The sequence below is a fragment of the Poecilia formosa genome, unplaced genomic scaffold, assembly GCF_000485575.1.
Source record: "Poecilia formosa unplaced genomic scaffold, Poecilia_formosa-5.1.2 Scaffold52, whole genome shotgun sequence".
In the NCBI taxonomy this organism is placed as follows: domain Eukaryota; kingdom Metazoa; phylum Chordata; class Actinopteri; order Cyprinodontiformes; family Poeciliidae; genus Poecilia; species Poecilia formosa.
This window is the reverse complement of record NW_006799991.1, coordinates 1,755,517-1,772,972: the sequence shown is the minus strand read 5'-3', so window position 1 is coordinate 1,772,972 and position 17,456 is coordinate 1,755,517. Positions and strand designations below refer to the sequence as shown.

Genomic DNA, 17,456 nt, shown 5'->3' with positions numbered 1-17,456 from the left:
AACATGAATCAAGGTTGTAAAGTCAAATATTCTAATGAGGCAAAAAGAAGAAATTTAAAGACAGATTAGAATCTGTTCACAGTAAACACCGATCTCGGCAGTAGAAACAAGGAGTCGTCAAACAGGGGATGTTAGTCTACTGTCAGCACAGCTCCTGTCACCATAGTAATCCGTCTCAGGCTGGTCTATCAGGACAAAAACAGAGAGCCCTGTCAAACATAATCAGAGAAGGCCATGTGACCAGGGGCTGTTGTTCAGGACGTGCAGGTGGAAATGTTCAGCATCACTTAGACTCTAATAAGACAGGATGAAACAAAAACAAGCAGGAGAGAGAGAGAAAGAGAGAGAGAGAAGGGAGTGGAAATGTTGAACGAAGGAGGTTTTCCCACACCATAAAGGCCAGATTAGCAGGTGCGCACCTGTGTGTGTGTGTGTGTGTGTGTGTGTGTGTGCGCGCGCGTGTGTGTGTGTGTGTGCGTGTATGTGTGGGGAGGACGAGTCTGCGTCTGCAGGCTGTGCGCATCTGCTGTGTGAAAGGAAAACATCGCAGCGGCTGACAGTGAACTCGTTTACCCTTGAACGCAACGGCACACGGAGGGAGGGAGAAGGATACACAAAGAGTTGGAGCTCCAGCATAGAAGGGACAGAAAAACAAGAAAACACTTGTGAGGCGTGGACCAAGGAGGGGCGCAGGGAGCAAGGAAGCTTCTGGAGCAAGCAAAGAAACCTCAGCTAAATATCGCTTCATTAAATAAATCCGAAAAGAAAAACAGACCTGTGTGACTTTCAGGCAAAAAGATCACTTATATGCTCCTGTGCTTCTCTAGATCCAAATTCAGGAGGACGAGGGCGCCTAGGCTGCAGCCTGTTTTGGTGTCTTTTACACATGCAAATTACAGTTGTCAGTAATATTCAGCAAGGAGACAAAAAAAATAATAATAAAAATGTCACTGATGTTACCAAAAGGTGATGAATCTTGTTTCAAACTTAACAACTCCATAGAATTACCCAAACACTACTGCAGATGTCCCATAATGCCTGAGCTTGAACTCATACAGCTGCGTTAATGTGAACCATAACAAACACTGAAGCACATTCTAGGAAACACATGTAATATTTAGTAAGGAAAGTAAATAAATACATTTGGAACTCTAATTCACTACAACTTCAATCAAATTTCAAAGACTAACCCTATTTCAGAGTACATTTCAACTGAGATTTAAGAAGTAATTTCCATGTTTTCTCTAGCAGGTCTATTTTTTTTTTTAAATAATTAAAAGTGTGCTGTTTATTTTAATAGCCTTTGCTCCCCCATTAGTTAGCACATAAAATATACTAACTATTGTTAGTTAGTATAACTAAAAATATATAAAAATACTAACTACTGTCAGTATTTTTATATATTTTTTGTTTCTCTGGAGTATAAGACATGAAAAATAATGGCATCAAAACAATTAAAGTTATATTACTTTCAAGGGTTTAAAATCAAGATTTTTTTTCTTCTTTCTTTTAGATGTTTCTGGCTGGAAAAATGGAGCCATGGTGTGGATATCCTTCTATCACTCTTATGAATAAAAAATGTTTTTAAAACTACAGTTTGAGTTGCAAACTGCATGTCTGATAGTTAGAATACCAGCTTTTGAACTTCATGTTACTCTGCAAAGAAATCTTTAAGACTATCAATCGAACCAACGTCACACATAACATTATCATAACTTTAATAATCAATGTTCTGCTATATGAGCAGAGTTGGATTAAATTACGTTTTTCTGTTTTTGAATCAAAAGTAATAACGTCCCTCTAAAAATAGCCATTCAGCAGAAACGCGGCTATTAGTGAGAACGTATTTATTTTTCAACCGGAGGTGGATTTCATGTCGTTTAATAACTGTAAGCATTATTTATTTATTTGTTTGTTTGTTTGTTTGTTTTTTTATCGTAGCTGAATCCGTGCCTCCTTAGGACAGACGACAAGAATTACGACTCTGTTTGTGTGCAGGTAATTAACTGCAGAGAGCCTCACTGGGCACTGTGTCAAATGGCCACTTCTCAGTCATATGACTGTCCCTAAAATAAATGTAACCCATCAGGTTTAGCCGGACGGCCTCTCGAGCCCACTGTACACCACACATGCACCCGCTGCCCTCTCACACTCCAACACATGATACGGATACAAAGAAGGCATCTGTCCTTTGCACAGCGCAGCGCAAGAGCCGGTATGTTAAAAATGTGGAAATCCTCTGAATTTGACTCAGCAGGGGAAGCAGCAAGATGAAGACAGTCGATCATCTTTGCTATGTAAAAAATGATTTAGTAAATCTAATATTATTTGCTTGAAATTAACAAGCGTTGACGTGTTTTAGTGAATAACAGGCTTTCTTTTAAGATGAGACCTTACGTACGCGTGTGCTTGCATGAACAAGGCCGGGCGCAGTCAGAAAGACGACCCCGAGAGGGAAGGGTTATGGATCAGTTTCAGACAAAGACGGACATGTTGACTTCTCAAAGAGACAGCCTCAAATTCCTGCAGAGTTTTCACAAGCTTCGACCACCAGAGTCTGCACTCAAAGAGTCCCACGAGGGACAAACGTCTTCATTAATTCGGAAAAGATCTACAAACACTATTTAAGAACCATAGGATCAGGGCTCTTTCGCTTTTCTCATGTAGAAATGGGAAACAGTTTTTATCCTTTACAAACATTTAAGAAAATAAAACCCTGAAGTTCACCATAAATTTAGATACACGTCAAAGAACAGAAACAAAGAAGACATGAGGGAGGAAACAAAGGAAGGATGAAAGGGGACAAGGAAGGTAGGAAAAACTGAAAAAAAAATGGAACAAAAGGAATAAAAATAAATAAAAAAGGAAAAAAGACTCAAAAAAAAGAAAGACAGCAGGAAAAGAAAGAAAGACGACAAAAAGGACTTTTAGGCAAATATTTAGATTTGCAAATCTAAATATTTTTTCCATATTCTCTTTTTTCCATACTTGCTAGATTTGGAAAACAGATGGGGTAGGAACCCTGTTGTACTTATTAGGACATATCTACATAAAAATCAAGAAGCCCTGATATAAAAAAAACAAAACAAAACAAAAAACACACACACACACATCCCGCATGGTCGAATTACTTCCTTTTCTTGATACTAATTTAAAAATCAGCTGGTTGCTGGTGAATAGTTAAGCTTTAACATTTCCCATCATACTTTAAGTCCTAGACAATCCTGAACATTAAAACTTGTTTTGGAAACATTTTACATTTAAAATGAACCAAGAACCAAGAGTAGAGATCTTTCAGATCTGATTTCATTTCTGCCAAAGGTGAAATTGCTTTTTATTCATGTTCATCTGAGTTCCATGTTTCTAATGAAGCTAATGTTTCTTCCACACCAGAAAGGCGTCTAAATAAAACCCTGCATGTAGGAGACCAGAGCGTCACCTCAGCGAGTCTCGACACCAAAACTGATTCGCAGTCGCAGCGACCGATACTGTCTCTCTGTTCCTGTTTCAATATGAAAATCTGTGCTATAGGCTGGAAAACGTCCTGCAGTTCATCATGAAAACCATGGACTCATTAGATTATATCCCACTGTGAGTTAGTTCATCTTCCCAGAATAAGCAGAATCTGGTCAAAATGATTCTATATAAACTTTTCTGCATTGCTTTTATAATTGTTTAAAGTTGACATTTTAATTAAAATGTTATAAATCCACCGTCCTGCAACTGAACATTTTAAATGCTACGTTTAGCAGATGCTAGGTGTGTTTTCTTCTACTCTATAAATCACAAACTACTAAAACTGTTACACATATAAAAAGTAAGTCATAATTTTAGAAGTAGAAATGTATTTTTCTCCTTTAAACCAAAGAAATTAGATCTTATTACAGATTTATTGGGGGGAATTGTTTTTTTTTTCCACAAGGCTGTTTTTTTTTTTTTAGTAAAGGTTAAACTAAAATGCACAGACCCATTCCTAGATGAAACATTTGTTTTACTCTATGACTTTTACCTACATTATCAAGAGCAAAGGTGCTCGTATAAAAACTGCACAAAACAAAACTGATGCCTGGTTTAAATAAGCCAGACGCAAACTGTTAAATCAGATTGTTGCAGCATGGCGTAACAGCACAGTCTGTGTTTCTTTGTGTCTCCCACTCCCCATCCATCCCCCTCCTCACTCCAGCACATTTCTGTGCAGTGAGCAGAGTTTTAGATAAACAGTCTCACTCCTCTATCGAAGAATGAGAGTCGAAGGAGACGACATCGCAGGAAAGAGAAATAACCATCACTGCGAATCTATTTCAGTCCGTCGCAGGACTGTGTTCCAGGCCGGAGAACAACGATGGCTACATTTCACGCTTTACACCCAAAAACATCACCGTCGCCGACCGCTTGTGCTTTTGCAGAAGCTGCTTGACTGTTATTTAAAATTCTTACATTTCGCTTGTCATTAAGTGAACAGGAGAAGTTCTAAGATAAGCTTTTGTAGCTCATTTAACTGCAGTTGAACAACCTTCCCAGTCTTACAGTAGAAGATATGATGTGTAATGTTTAACTCAGACTGTATATCCAGCAGATAAAGCTGGTGGAAATGCATTTCTCTGACATCTTGTGTCAAAGTGGAGAAGCTTCAGCGTTTGACTTATCAAACAATATGGCGAAGGAGGAGGCTTCTATCCCAATATGGAGCCTCATTTATGAAGCCTCAGGATCATCATCAGGTAATACTTTGAGTAAACCATCGTTTCTCTATCATCATTTCAATGATAGAGGGAAAAAAATACTGAGATGTATGTCTGCAATGTGGTTTATATTCAAATCAATTGGACACACTTATCTAAAACCTATCTAAAAATACCTGCTGAGAAAAATTATTTTTGGACTTTCTATGAGTCTTATAGTCTCTAATTGGCCAGTAGTTCATGGGCTAAAGGTTTCAGCAGCTACAGGTTCGCACTTCTTGTGACTATATTAATCCTGTTTTTATAGTGAAGAAACACAAAGTAATAAATCTAAATGTGTAAAAGCAGCACATAGTCCAATTAAAGTGTTTTTAATTGTCATACCTGACCTCTTTTATGCTATTATTTCAAATGTATTCAAAAGGTTGAGAGTCACTGAAATGGGAAATCATCTGATTTTACAGTATTTCACCAAGAATTTTTACCAAATGGAGTCAATCAAGAGAAGCTTCACAAATTACAATCTGTGGCTGGCTATCTGGTGGATCTCTACAATTTATTTTATTCTTCTTATTACCAGAGATGAATATGAATATTTAAGGTTGTCGCAATAAGCAATTAATCAATTAATTAAATGATCAATTAAAACGAGCTTGATCATTTCCATTCTGATGGTCAATCATTTTGAAGGGCAATTTACAGAAAACTCATAATCCATTTTATTTACGGTTTTGGTTGTGTGTGTGTGTTTGGTTGTTGTGTTTTATTTTGGATGTATAAAATATATTTCAGTCTTCTTTGCTAAATCAAAGTTTATTGGTCTTTGAGAGGGCAAATTTGCATGATTATACTATTATCAACATAATTCTTGAAAATAGTCTCAAAACAACAATATTATTTTTTATCGCAATAACCACTGGGACAATTTATCGTCAAGCAAAATTGGTTATCGAGACAGATCTACAAATATTATTGTAGATATAATTCTAGGTCAATTCATTCACCTGGCTGCAGCTTATGACAGAATTTCACTTTGTCCCATAAAAAACACTTAATTCATAGGCAGACTGTAAATATCACATCTTTGTCCTAAGATCTATCTGGTTCGTGGCTTTCAGAGAGTTATCACCCATTCTTTTTGAGATGCTCTTAAATAAATCAATGGGTTTAGCGGAGTACAAGCAGCTTTGCTTCGCATCGTGACATTCTTCACCTCAGTTACCACCGTCGTCCTCTTCTAAAACTATTTCTCTGTCTGATGAACTGGATCTATGGTGGGTTCCATAGGGCCCACTTGGGGTGCCCACTCTTGAACTCAAATGCCTTATACACATTGTTCTCATGCATGGCCCCCTCATCTGGATACACACAAAACTTGCACTGTGCAGAAATGCGACAGTCAGAAGCTGAGAGATGAGATCCTGCAGAAAGCACACAGAGGCCAGGGTGCGAAGCAACACACACACACACACACCTACATGGTGGGCCACTTCAAAGGCATTCCACAACATGCACAGCATTGTCGGAAAATGCCAATGTGCACTTCAGTGAAGAGTGCCTGTGAATCCAAACAGGCTACAGACAAACACAAACGGAGGGCAGCTCTTAGAGTCCGGGTCTTTTGATTTGCGCCACTTCTCTTGAATAAAACAAGCTGCTCTAGACATTTTATTCACAGTGTAGGAATAATGGACAAGAATGTATGGAAAGCATGTACCTATGCATATGCACTCCTGAAATACCTGAGCTCACAGGCCTTTAAGGAGCAAAAAGAGGGCGGGGGGGGGGGAGACTTCCAGTTGCACAACTTGTTTTTCAGAAGTTAGACTAATAGACAATTCAGCAGTTGCTTCAGAAAACATCTCACTGATAAGTATGACTTCGATAGCTTGTGCACGCTCATCAAGAAGCCGTGACAAGGAGCGTTTCTTATGAGGCCTTCTGGAAGTGCAGTCGGCACATCATGACCGCTGCCCTGCATGTGGATTCAGAATGAAATATTTTAGGTATTTTGCTTGTTGTCCCCACCCCCACGTTTGCTGCAAACATCTTGAGATCCAAATATGGGCACTTCCCAGAGTACTCATGAACAGCCAATGAGATATACCCCACTCTCTGAGAGACGCCGAGCAGGAGGGAGGAAGAAAAAAGAAAAACAGCAAAAAGGAAAGAGCTGTGTGTCTGAGACACCCCCTTCACTGGCCTCCATTCTGTCTGCAGACATGACCTGTGAATAGTAGTCAGATCACTTCCTCTCAAACCACTGAGAGCCACTCTACTGGAACACAACCAAGTCCTGCCGCTGCAACACTAAGGACAAGGAGAGGCAACTGGTTCATAATGAGCAGCTTCTTTAAGGTGATTTGCCTGCTCACTGCTCTGCTATGAGCTCATGTTCTGAGACACTTTGCAGACTTGTGCAACACATCGTCCGACAACACTAAAAGCAAATCTCCCAAGGAGACATAATGTAGGGCAAAGGTTAAACCCCTGACAAACAATGAAAATGTTTATTAATCTCCAAACACTCAAAAATTCAGTCTGAACAACTTAACTTTAAATTTACACACACAAAAACCCGAAGGGGATCACTTTCATGTGATTATACATTATGTCACAAAAGTGAAGGGAAAAAAAAAAATTAGTTTCCTCATGTGGCAATAACTCATATTTCTGATTCCTGTGTTAGATCTGAGCAGCTGAAAATTTTCACCCTGAATTTTCTAAAACAAGGTCATTAAGCAATCTGAAATGGGACTATTATCTCACTCAGTCGCTGACGCTTAACAGGGCTGTTTAATTTGTGCTCTGTTAGATCATTTCTGTAAAACCTCGGCTCATTAATAAAAAAACAACAACACGCAGCAGAGACGTCCTCCAGAGAGGAAGAAGCCTTTACTGCACCATGATGTGGAGGTAAAGAGCAGCGAGGGTTAATCCACCACCTATGAAGAGACTTCTTAGTGTCTGTGGATAATTTGTTTACATTCAAGCTGCAGCAAAGCCGCATGTGTGTGGCTCTATGGAAAGCTCATTTGGCATAAAATGCAAAGGCCCTTTAAATGCAGTTTCATTTTTAGTTGATCAAAATGAACATTTCGGCGACCTAGAATAAAAATCCTTTCAGCCACCGATAAAATTTTAGACAGGAATGCTCAAAGGTTGATGATGACATTACCAAAATATCATTTTTATCATCCTTGACTTTCATCATCACTCCCATGAGCTTCATCATCTCGGTTACTACAAATCTACAAAACCTGCAGAAATCGGAGACAGAAAACACAACCAGCTGGTCAAAATGTATAAGACTTATTATCGCACACTCCTGATGCAAAACAATGAATTTTCTTTTCACTGCAAGTGAATTAATGATTAGTTTATTATTTTGCAAATAGAAATTAAACTCTGTTCCTGTGTTCTGATTTATGTGCACAACACAAGTGCTTCAAACTTTAAAAATGTTTTGTTGTGTGACTAAACATCTTGTCAAATTGACCATTATTTTCTGAAGTTTATCCTGTTGCAGTCTATTTCTGCAACAGAGAATGACAGATGTGTGATATCAAAACTGAAAAGGATGAAAGTTCAGTTTCATTTTACCAATGTGATTCTTCTAACTGGAAGTAATATTGGCATTATGGAGCGATTTAGACAGAGTCCCCGCTTGAATCTGACAGAATCTGCTATAGTTGAGCTAAAGATTAGGGTGATGACAAGGAGGCTTTCCGAACTCAAAAACTTGGAAGTTATCACCAAGGACAGCCAATCAAAATGCCAGTGGGAACATGTAAAGTTGGCTTTTTCCACTGAAAATAGAGGAAGGTATAAATACAATTTTCAATACAGAATTTGTAATAAAACGGCATATAAACAGACATTGTTACACTGTTCTATCACCAGCAGCAATCATTAGCTGAATGAAAATATTTCAAAACTAAAATCTGCCAGAGGTATAAATAATTTGGGAAGTTTATACACATTTTAAGCATATTTAGTTTCAATTCAGAGTAAAGAATAATAGGTCCTATATCAAACAAATATAAAGGAGTGTCGTTTTGAGTGTATGGCACAATGTCCTGCCCTATCCAACGATGTCTAGCGTCGTCGCCATGAGAGGCCTCGCTGCTGCTCACGGGGCTACTAATCAATCCTGCCGTTCCCAGTTTGGGCTCGCTGCCGCAGACCACCCTGGTCCAGCAGCAGCGACTAATCCGACCCTGGGGTCGGAGCTACGAGCTCAGGCCGCCGAAAACAAACCCGGGCGGCTGGGGGTGAGGGGGTGTTCGCATAACAATCCTCCACAGCATAACGGGAGATTATCAATTATTATTACGCAGCCGCAGCAGTTGAAATGAACGAGCTGCAACAATTAGAGACGTGCGAAGAGTCTGGGCATGCGCGAAACCGTAGGCGAGGGTCTCGTGACAAGAAAAGAAAAACAAAATAATTTATTCAGTGGTACTAAAAGGGGTTATGTTAAATTTATCTCTGAATATTCACACCGTTAGGTTTCTCTGAAAAACAAAGCAAGGTTTTAAACATTTGTGTGTTTACAAAAAAAAACAATTCACAATGACACCTGCGACATAGCTTTGAATTATATTAGTAATAATAATTATTATTATACTTACTTTCACCGTTTATTAGCCCACACTGGCATATAACACAGGTACAGAGGATGAAAAACACCAATTGTGCTCGCAGTTTCAGCGTCAACCACCTCATTTTGATTGAAGTTGTGCTCTCTCTCCCTCTGATGGTGTTTATGAAACTCCAATCCTCGGAGGAGGGGGGGAATGTTTATATTAGAGCAAATATCAAGTTATTTTTCCTCCTCAGGCAAGTTTTTGATGTGCGCCCTGGTATATATGCGTAAAGAGACAACTAAATTATGTGATCTTGGGTTCTGGTAAGACATGTGCGAGTGAAAATCATTTTCCATAAGTGAAGGCGACAGTCCCCGTTCATCTGTTTGATGTTGATGCTCCAATAAATACAGGAAATTTTTAAATGATCCCTTAGTTTGGAGGTGCCCTAATTAGGTCCACTGTCGTGTGTATCTTCCACTGAGATAACAGGGAGTATTTTCCAGCTGAAATTAAAAGTCTTCAGGATCACCGCTGCAGCTTCTTCCTTCTCGTCTTCTCCAGTTTTAAGACCAATGGAGGTACATCCCAGGAAACTCCCAGCAGAAAAAACGTGCAGTTTTCCCCTTCTCTCTCTCTCTCACTCTCTCTCTCTCCCCAACACTACGACCTTCCTCTGAACTCCTTCACCCCCGCTGACCACCGCGCCGCAAACGAATAACACCCATAAAAAAACACCAAACTGGGGGGAAACGGAGCAGACGAGTCACCTTTTTAATCAGAAACCTTGAAGACTGAGGTGGAGAAAAACAAGACAGAAAAATGTCCTTGTTTAGCCCTGTGAAGTGAGAAAAGTCTCCACCACGCCGCTCCGATGTTTTTTTTTTCCCCTCTCAACGATGGAGGGGGGGTAGCTAACGTTAGCTGGCTAATTCAAAACAAACGAGGTTTCGGCGTCGGCGGTAGAGTTGGAGATAATTTTAAAAAGCGCACAAACACACTAAATGAGTATCCCGTGTCAGAGAGTCCACAAAATAGGAGGTAAATCCGAGTAAAAAGACTCAAAAATACGGGGGCAAGTGGAAAAACTTGGATTCCCGTTGCGTTTGGAGCTCGCTCTCCCTCAGGTTCCCCGTTTCCGTCTCTCTTTCTGCGAGCCTCTCCACCAGTAAACAAGTCCTGCCAGTCACCTCAGCTGGGCCGCGGTCTGCGGGAAAACACGGAGAGACAAGTCCGCCTTCTCTTCCTCCGCCTCCTCCTCCAGCACAGCCTGGATCCGGACCGACTGTCTGTCCGCCAGGTGGGCAGGAAACAACACAACAAGAGCACCCCTGTCACCGGAATAACACCGTCTACAAACTAGAGCGTAGTTACATGTTAATACAAACAAACACACAATTTTAGGATTGGAAGGTCTATCTTAATAGCAATGAAATGTCTCAAAACCATTTTTAGAGAAGAAGTAAATAGAGAAGAAATAATGTTTTTGGTAAATGTACCTTTAGTGAACAGTAGTGAACAGTCTCTTCTCTCTTTTCTTTATTTTTATGCGGTTTTTTTACCTTCATGTGACTTTACCTTTAACTAGTGTGACACCTGAATTTCTTCACTGTGGAATAATAAATTATATATCTATTATATTCTATTTTAAAACAATTACTTCTCATTTGTCCTGTTTTAAACCAATGCTTTACATGTCAGTTTATCTGTATAGCTCCAATTCACACTTTTTAAGATTAGCGGGTCCATTTCCAGCATACATGGAATCCTATTTGGTTCCAGTTCAATTGAAGTTGATTAAATTTATTCTAATATAAATATACAATATATCTTTCACCTGCATTGAATATTCAAAATTAATCATTTAAAAAAAACCTTGATTAACGGTACATTAACATGCATTACTTTAACAAAACACTCAGGTTTTTATTGAACTTAAAACAAGAGTAAAACGAGTAATAATTTCTAGACTTCTTTTTGAAGATTGAAGTACAAATAGCACCATGTGAGACTTTTAAAACAGTGTCCACCTACATCAGATGCCTGACCAAACAATTCTTGAATTGTAGTGTTGCCACAAAAATTCAATTAGGCCCCAGATGGATGCAGAGACCCCTCATTTAGTCAGATTTAGATCAAGTTACCTATATTTTTAACTTATCTGGAAGCTTTGCCTGCATGTTATTGACAAAATTAATGCCTCCCTGCATAACCATTTTAGCTAATTTTATGTGAGTTTTTCATAGTGCATGGGGTATGTTAGGTCAACATGCTATTAGTATGTTAGGTAGTTTAACGATTTAGCTAATTTTAGATCTTATATATCGCATATTGAATGGAGCTATCATTAACATTTCAGCTATCTTGAGTTTTTTTTTAGCTCACTGTAGCTTATAAACTGCTGCAACCTTACAGTTTAGCTTTGTAAGCAGTGTTCTGCACTAATTTCTAATACTGCTTAGCTGGGACTTTTGCATTGACCAAAAGTTTTCACTTATCTTCAACAGTTTTTCTATACATGTTTTGTAGGTTCTTGCAGGTTTTTGCAGCAGAAAATGCACAAGCCGCATTCTGCGGAAATTTGTAGTTTTCTGCAGAAATGTACAGAAAACTACATTTCTGCAAGTTTTCTGTGGTTGACATCAAAATATTCTGCAATTTTGAGCAGTAACAATCAATGTACAGTTTTCAGACTTCATTTTGTTGCTAGCGTTTTTAGCTTATCCAAAGCTTCTGTGTACAGCAGTTCTTCTTTTTTAATTTATGTAACTGGTTTTATGGTGTCAGTGACACTTTAAGGAAATTCCATTTGGCATAAAATATAAAGGAGTTTAAATGTTACATTTTTAGTTGATCAAAATAAACATTCCAGTGAAGTAGAATAAAAATCTGGTTAGCTACTGCTCAGATTTTAGACAGGAAAGCTCTAAGCATAGTGATGATATTACCAAAAGAATGCAGTTGCAGTGAGATTACTTTATTTGGAATACCTTTAGCTTCCTAGACTAATCGGGTTTTTCTTAGAGGATAGTTATTGTCAACAGTGATATTCATAATAAAGCTGAGTCCTGGGAAATTTGCAACACATAACAACACCAAATCCTCAGATGGGAAAATGCAAATTTTTCTGAAACAAACATTTAATCAGAAGCAACTGTTTTCTGATACAACAAATTGATTTTATATCAGATTCAGTGAAACCATCTGTTTTAGAGTCACACTGGAGTCTATGTAATGTACATTATTTCTTCACTGCAAAAATATTTATCTTCAGTCAGGAAGACACACAAAGTTCTGCCATCTTTGCATAACAAATATCCCCCTAATAAAGCGCGTCCCATAAACTTGACGGATTTTAACCGTAAACAATCCCTGGGAATTTTCTTCCCACCTCTGCGGTTCTGCCACCTGTTCTGTTGCTTCAGAATGGAAAAATAAATAGATTATTTATCACACAGGGGTGCAGTTTGTCCGGCTGGATAGGTGCATGTGGCTCTGCGGGGCTGCGGCGCAGGGGCAGGCTTGTTGTTAATCTGAGGAATGTTGTTGCCCAGTGAACAGAGTAAATGAGTTCCTAAGATTAAATGTCACAAGTCTGAAGGACTAAGGGTTTGGGAATCTAGTCAAAACAGATCTCTTTGTGGCAGTCACACTGTCTGACGCCAACTGGAGGCGCGCACCTCCCTCTTCACACTTGTCCCACTTCCTCTCAGGTGCTGAATATCACTCCGATCTCTTTCCCTTTTCTGTGGGTGTAGAGGAGGTCGGATGAAGAGCTTTCTATCCCACTAACCTACCTAGAGAGTCGCTGTATGAGTGCATGCATGCATGCAGCACTTGTGCACCACTACAGTCCTACTCCTGCTCAGTTGTACTACAGCTTAAATTCAGTAGGTGGCACCAAAAATAACAACCAATTCACTCATTCCAAATGTCAAACAGGGACAAAGGGATACAATGTTGAGGGTAAATAGGATTAAATTCCACCAAAGAGGCAACCGAGGGGAGCTTTGCACCCTGTCAAATGAACAAAATGTGATTTTATCAGCATTGTGTGGCTATAGGAATTCTTAAGCTTGCAAATGGGGAATTTAAAATCTTTAGGGTGTTTGAAATTCCTGTAGTTTTTCCAAAGAGATCACCTCTAACATTCACAAAGACACTATTCTCCACACGGACATTGTTAAGCAGCAGTGCCCATCAGTAAATGAAGCCAGGGCTGAGGCTTTTGATTGGATTTGGAGCGATGTGAATAATAGAGAGTGGGAAGTAATTTAGGAAGCATCAGTCTTTTACTAATCCAGTGTTGCAGGTTTGTTTTTTGTTTTTTTGCCTTGTTTTTTTTTTATGTATTTAATTCATCCTAAAAATAAGGCTGATTTCCCATCAGTTCCTGTTTTTCTTTTTACAGTTCCACATTTTTGTAAATGGAGAGGATTTTCTTTCTTTGATAAATTTTGGCAGTCCAAGTTCCTTAGAATTTGCAGCGACATTGCTGGAGTTATTTGCAAAAGTATTTACACCTTTTAAACTTTTTTTTCTCCCAAATTTTTTTAAATTATGCCTACAAAAGACAGCAAACAGATACACAAAAGGGAAACCCTGAAAAGAAAAGACACATCAATGTCTAAGAACAATTAATTGAATTGAATTGAATTGAATTGAATTTAATTTAATTTAGACAGTGAACATTAATAAACATTACAATTCATTGCAGCATAAATACACAAGAAATAGCACAATAACATAATTTCATTGGTCTAAGATAAATAAGCACAAAAAATACAACACCTCACAATTCACAAGACAGAATGCATTACATATTGTACTACTAAAAAAGAAAAAAGAACAACACCATGAAAGAAAACATTTATACCCAAGAAATACCTATCCTACAGACAGAAACAGTATATAAACAGGATACAAGATTCTCCTCTCTTAGCAGTGGAAGACATTATGAACTGGGACATAACTGGTTTGTTTTTTTGTTTTTTTTAATAAAATGGAGTTTCACTGTCTCTGATATATTCTGGTACTATTAGAACTAATTTTAGATAAAAAATAAAATAAAAACAACTAATGTTTATAAACGTAAGCAGGAAAAGAAATATTAGTTTTAGTAGTTTTAAAAAATTTTTGTATTACGTTTTTGAAACAGAATGACACTAAAAGTACCAGGACTATCTTTTCAGATATTTTATCATCATTATGTTGGAAGCTTCATGCTTTTTTTTTTTTTCCTTACATAAATTTTCATCAACGTTCCATTAAGGAAAATGTGTTCCTTGTCTTTATGCAAAGATTTTAGGTTTTTGTTTATTTTTAAACCTAAAAAGAGAAACATAATTGAGATTCTATAAAAAAAATGATAACAAATTTCCTGTAGTAAATATGTTTTGAAAATTATCATTTTTCAAAAGGTAACATTTGCAGATAAAAACAAGTTTTGATGTAGAGAGAACTGAGGTTTAAAATGACTCTTTGGACTGTAAAGGCTGCAGACGTCTGGTTTAGATTAAATCATGTAGTGTTCAAAAGACCCAGTCAAGGGTCAGATTTAAATAGAATTGAAAACATGAAAATCTCTCCATTCACTCTGACTGGGTTTGGGCTGTTTTTGCAAAAGAAGAATGCTCAAAACTTTCAGTCTCTGAATGTGTAAAACTAGCAGAGACTCTCACTGCAGGACTTGCAGCTATTTCAAAAAAAAAAAAAAAAAAAAAAACTACATTGGACTTTATAAACATAACAGAATAAAATAGTTCCAATAGATACACAAAGGATCAATGGTACAAAACTTTTTCCATGAACTAAAATCGACGTGATATAGTTCAACAAAATTCACAACAAAATTACATTGTCTTGACATTATCATCATCAAATGATTGAATATTTATGAGATAATCTGCCTTTCCCTTCATGACATTGGGTGGTTTGCAAATAAATTCACTGATCAGTTATTTTCATCCCTGGCAGAGATTCTTCCATTACTCAGATTTTCCCAGATTTTTGTATAAAATAAGGTCCAGAGACTGTTGTGGTTGGAACAACTGAGTCCTTATCCAGACTTTGATTTTTATAAAACAAAGAAGCTCAGTTGTTCCCTTTGTGGTAACAAACTGGTCAGTCTCTTTTGTGATTAATATTATATTATTGATTCAGACAACATGAACTGGACGCCAGAGGTAATTCAACGCTAGGCTCTGCGGAAAGCAAATGTGGCTATTTTATATTTTGTCAAATTTGATGTGTTTGTGTTCTTAAGCTGAACCCCTAATGGTGAATTTGTTAGGAACTGGCAGCAGAGTCTATATGCACCTTAACTGTACACTTTAAATTAAAAAGCAGCAGATGCGTGCATTAACATTCTCTTCATGCATTTAATCTAAAATGTTTGTAAGACTGCATGCCTTACACTCACACAGATGAGGGTTAAAATAATTTCCACCAACTCTTTCTGCAGCCGCCTGAGCTGCAGCTAGTAAACAGAAGGATTAAGACGTTTCTGGGGAAAGAGCATCTTTCCTTTGTCCAAGTGGAAACCTCAGTAATTAGCTGTCAGGGGAAGGCAGGAGGTAACGTTTGGTCTCTGTGTGTGTGCGTGTGATTGGCTGGGTCCACCAAGGAGAGGGTCACGGGTTTAGAGATACAAAACATGCTAGGATTATCCTCTTCAGCTCATTCCCTGTGTTGTTGATTTGCTCCTTTGTGCTCTCTGCTTCTGCACTTCAGACCCTCCTGTTCATGGTTCGGGAAAAGCAAAAGCGTCTGTCCTTTCTGACTCCACATCTGACGCCAAACCACTCAACCAACATGTCGTCATGTGTATGATACTGTGTGCACCCATTTTAATATTTGTCCTTTGTCCCTTTGTTGGTCTTTGAGTATGAAAAGGTGTTTTCAGTTTTCTTGTTTTAGGTTCAAAGTTCAAAACAGAGTGCCTTGTAAGTGCCCCCTGCCCCCACTGTTTTCTTAGTTAAAATTAGAAACTTCAATGTATTTCATTGGGATTTTTTGTGATAAATCAACACAATATTGTGCATATTTGGAAAGGAGAAGGAAACTGATATTTAAGTTTCAAAAACATAAATAAATAAAATTAAACTCGAAAACTTTGGTGAGTCAATCCACTTAGCCAGAAATGTGGAGACCCATGTTTCAACTAAAAGACTAATAAACATAATTAAAAAACAGGAAAAAAAAGTGCATCTAGAGAAAGAAAATTTTGCACATTCTTTTGTAAAAAAAAGAAAAGAAAAAAAAAGCTTCATCTGCTTCTCAAAATAATTCAATCTGACTGGATAAAGATCTTGCCCCAGGCTGTTAATTGGATTGTGGTTTGGACTTTGACTTGGCCACTTTTAATATATATTCTTTAATCCAATCCTTTGTTGACCTGATTTCATGTTTTGGTTTGTTGTCCGGCTGCAGGACGAACTTCCACCACTGTGTCCCTGGTCTTTTATAGAGTCTAATAGTTTTTCTTCCTCCATCTGTCTTCCCATGTCGTCAAACTGTTCTTTGTGAGAAACATAACTGCGTTGGCCTTGAACTGGATCATTGTTAGCACATACAACAATCTAACCTTCAATTGTTTTCCTGTATGTCAGTCTGAGTAAGTTGATTCTTCACACACCGTGAAGACAAGATGTTCAGGACGTGGTAGCCATTTTGTTTTCTAAAGCAAAGGCTTCACATCCTGAATGGGGCAGTTTTATCTCTTATGTAATGTCCAGAAATATAGAAGTCCGCCTTCACTCATGCTCTTTCCTTCATCATGCATTTTCTGTGACGTCGAACACACAACTTGCCTCCGTTTACGTGGTTATGCACGCATCCTCTCCTCCCTGTTCTGTCTCAACCATGACCTTCCACACAACCTTCTGCACTTTTGTCCTCCTCATTTTCACTTCACGTGTGAAATCAAATATTCCCTATTCTCACACTGACGTGCTCCTCGAGGCCCCAGAAGTCAGAGCGCAGGGTACCATGACCTGTTTTATCCCAGATAAGAAGCGGGGAAGGAAGGCCACTCCATCTGAATATGCTTCCTAAGAGGATGTGTCGCTGACAGCTTTATCCACATATTGTAAGAGAGCGACAACAGAAAGCAATACATGCAGGAGGAGACGCTCCTTAAGTACAAGGTCAAAGTCACAGGTCTCGGGTCGTGGAAAGGACTTCA

At 38.3% G+C, this 17,456-nt stretch overlaps 1 protein-coding gene across 1 annotated transcript in view; it reads right to left on the bottom strand.

The window, feature by feature from the left end:
- Positions 1 to 10,654, bottom strand: part of insrb (insulin receptor b) — an 81,173-nt gene extending 70,519 nt beyond the window's left edge. Inside the window, exon 1 of the mRNA XM_007552728.2 lies at positions 9,317 to 10,654. Within this exon, the coding sequence (XP_007552790.1) occupies positions 9,317 to 9,410 (94 nt within the window). The 5' untranslated portion in view covers positions 9,411 to 10,654. The remainder of the gene's footprint in view (positions 1 to 9,316) is intronic.
- Positions 10,655 to 17,456: the final 6,802 nt, after the last annotated feature.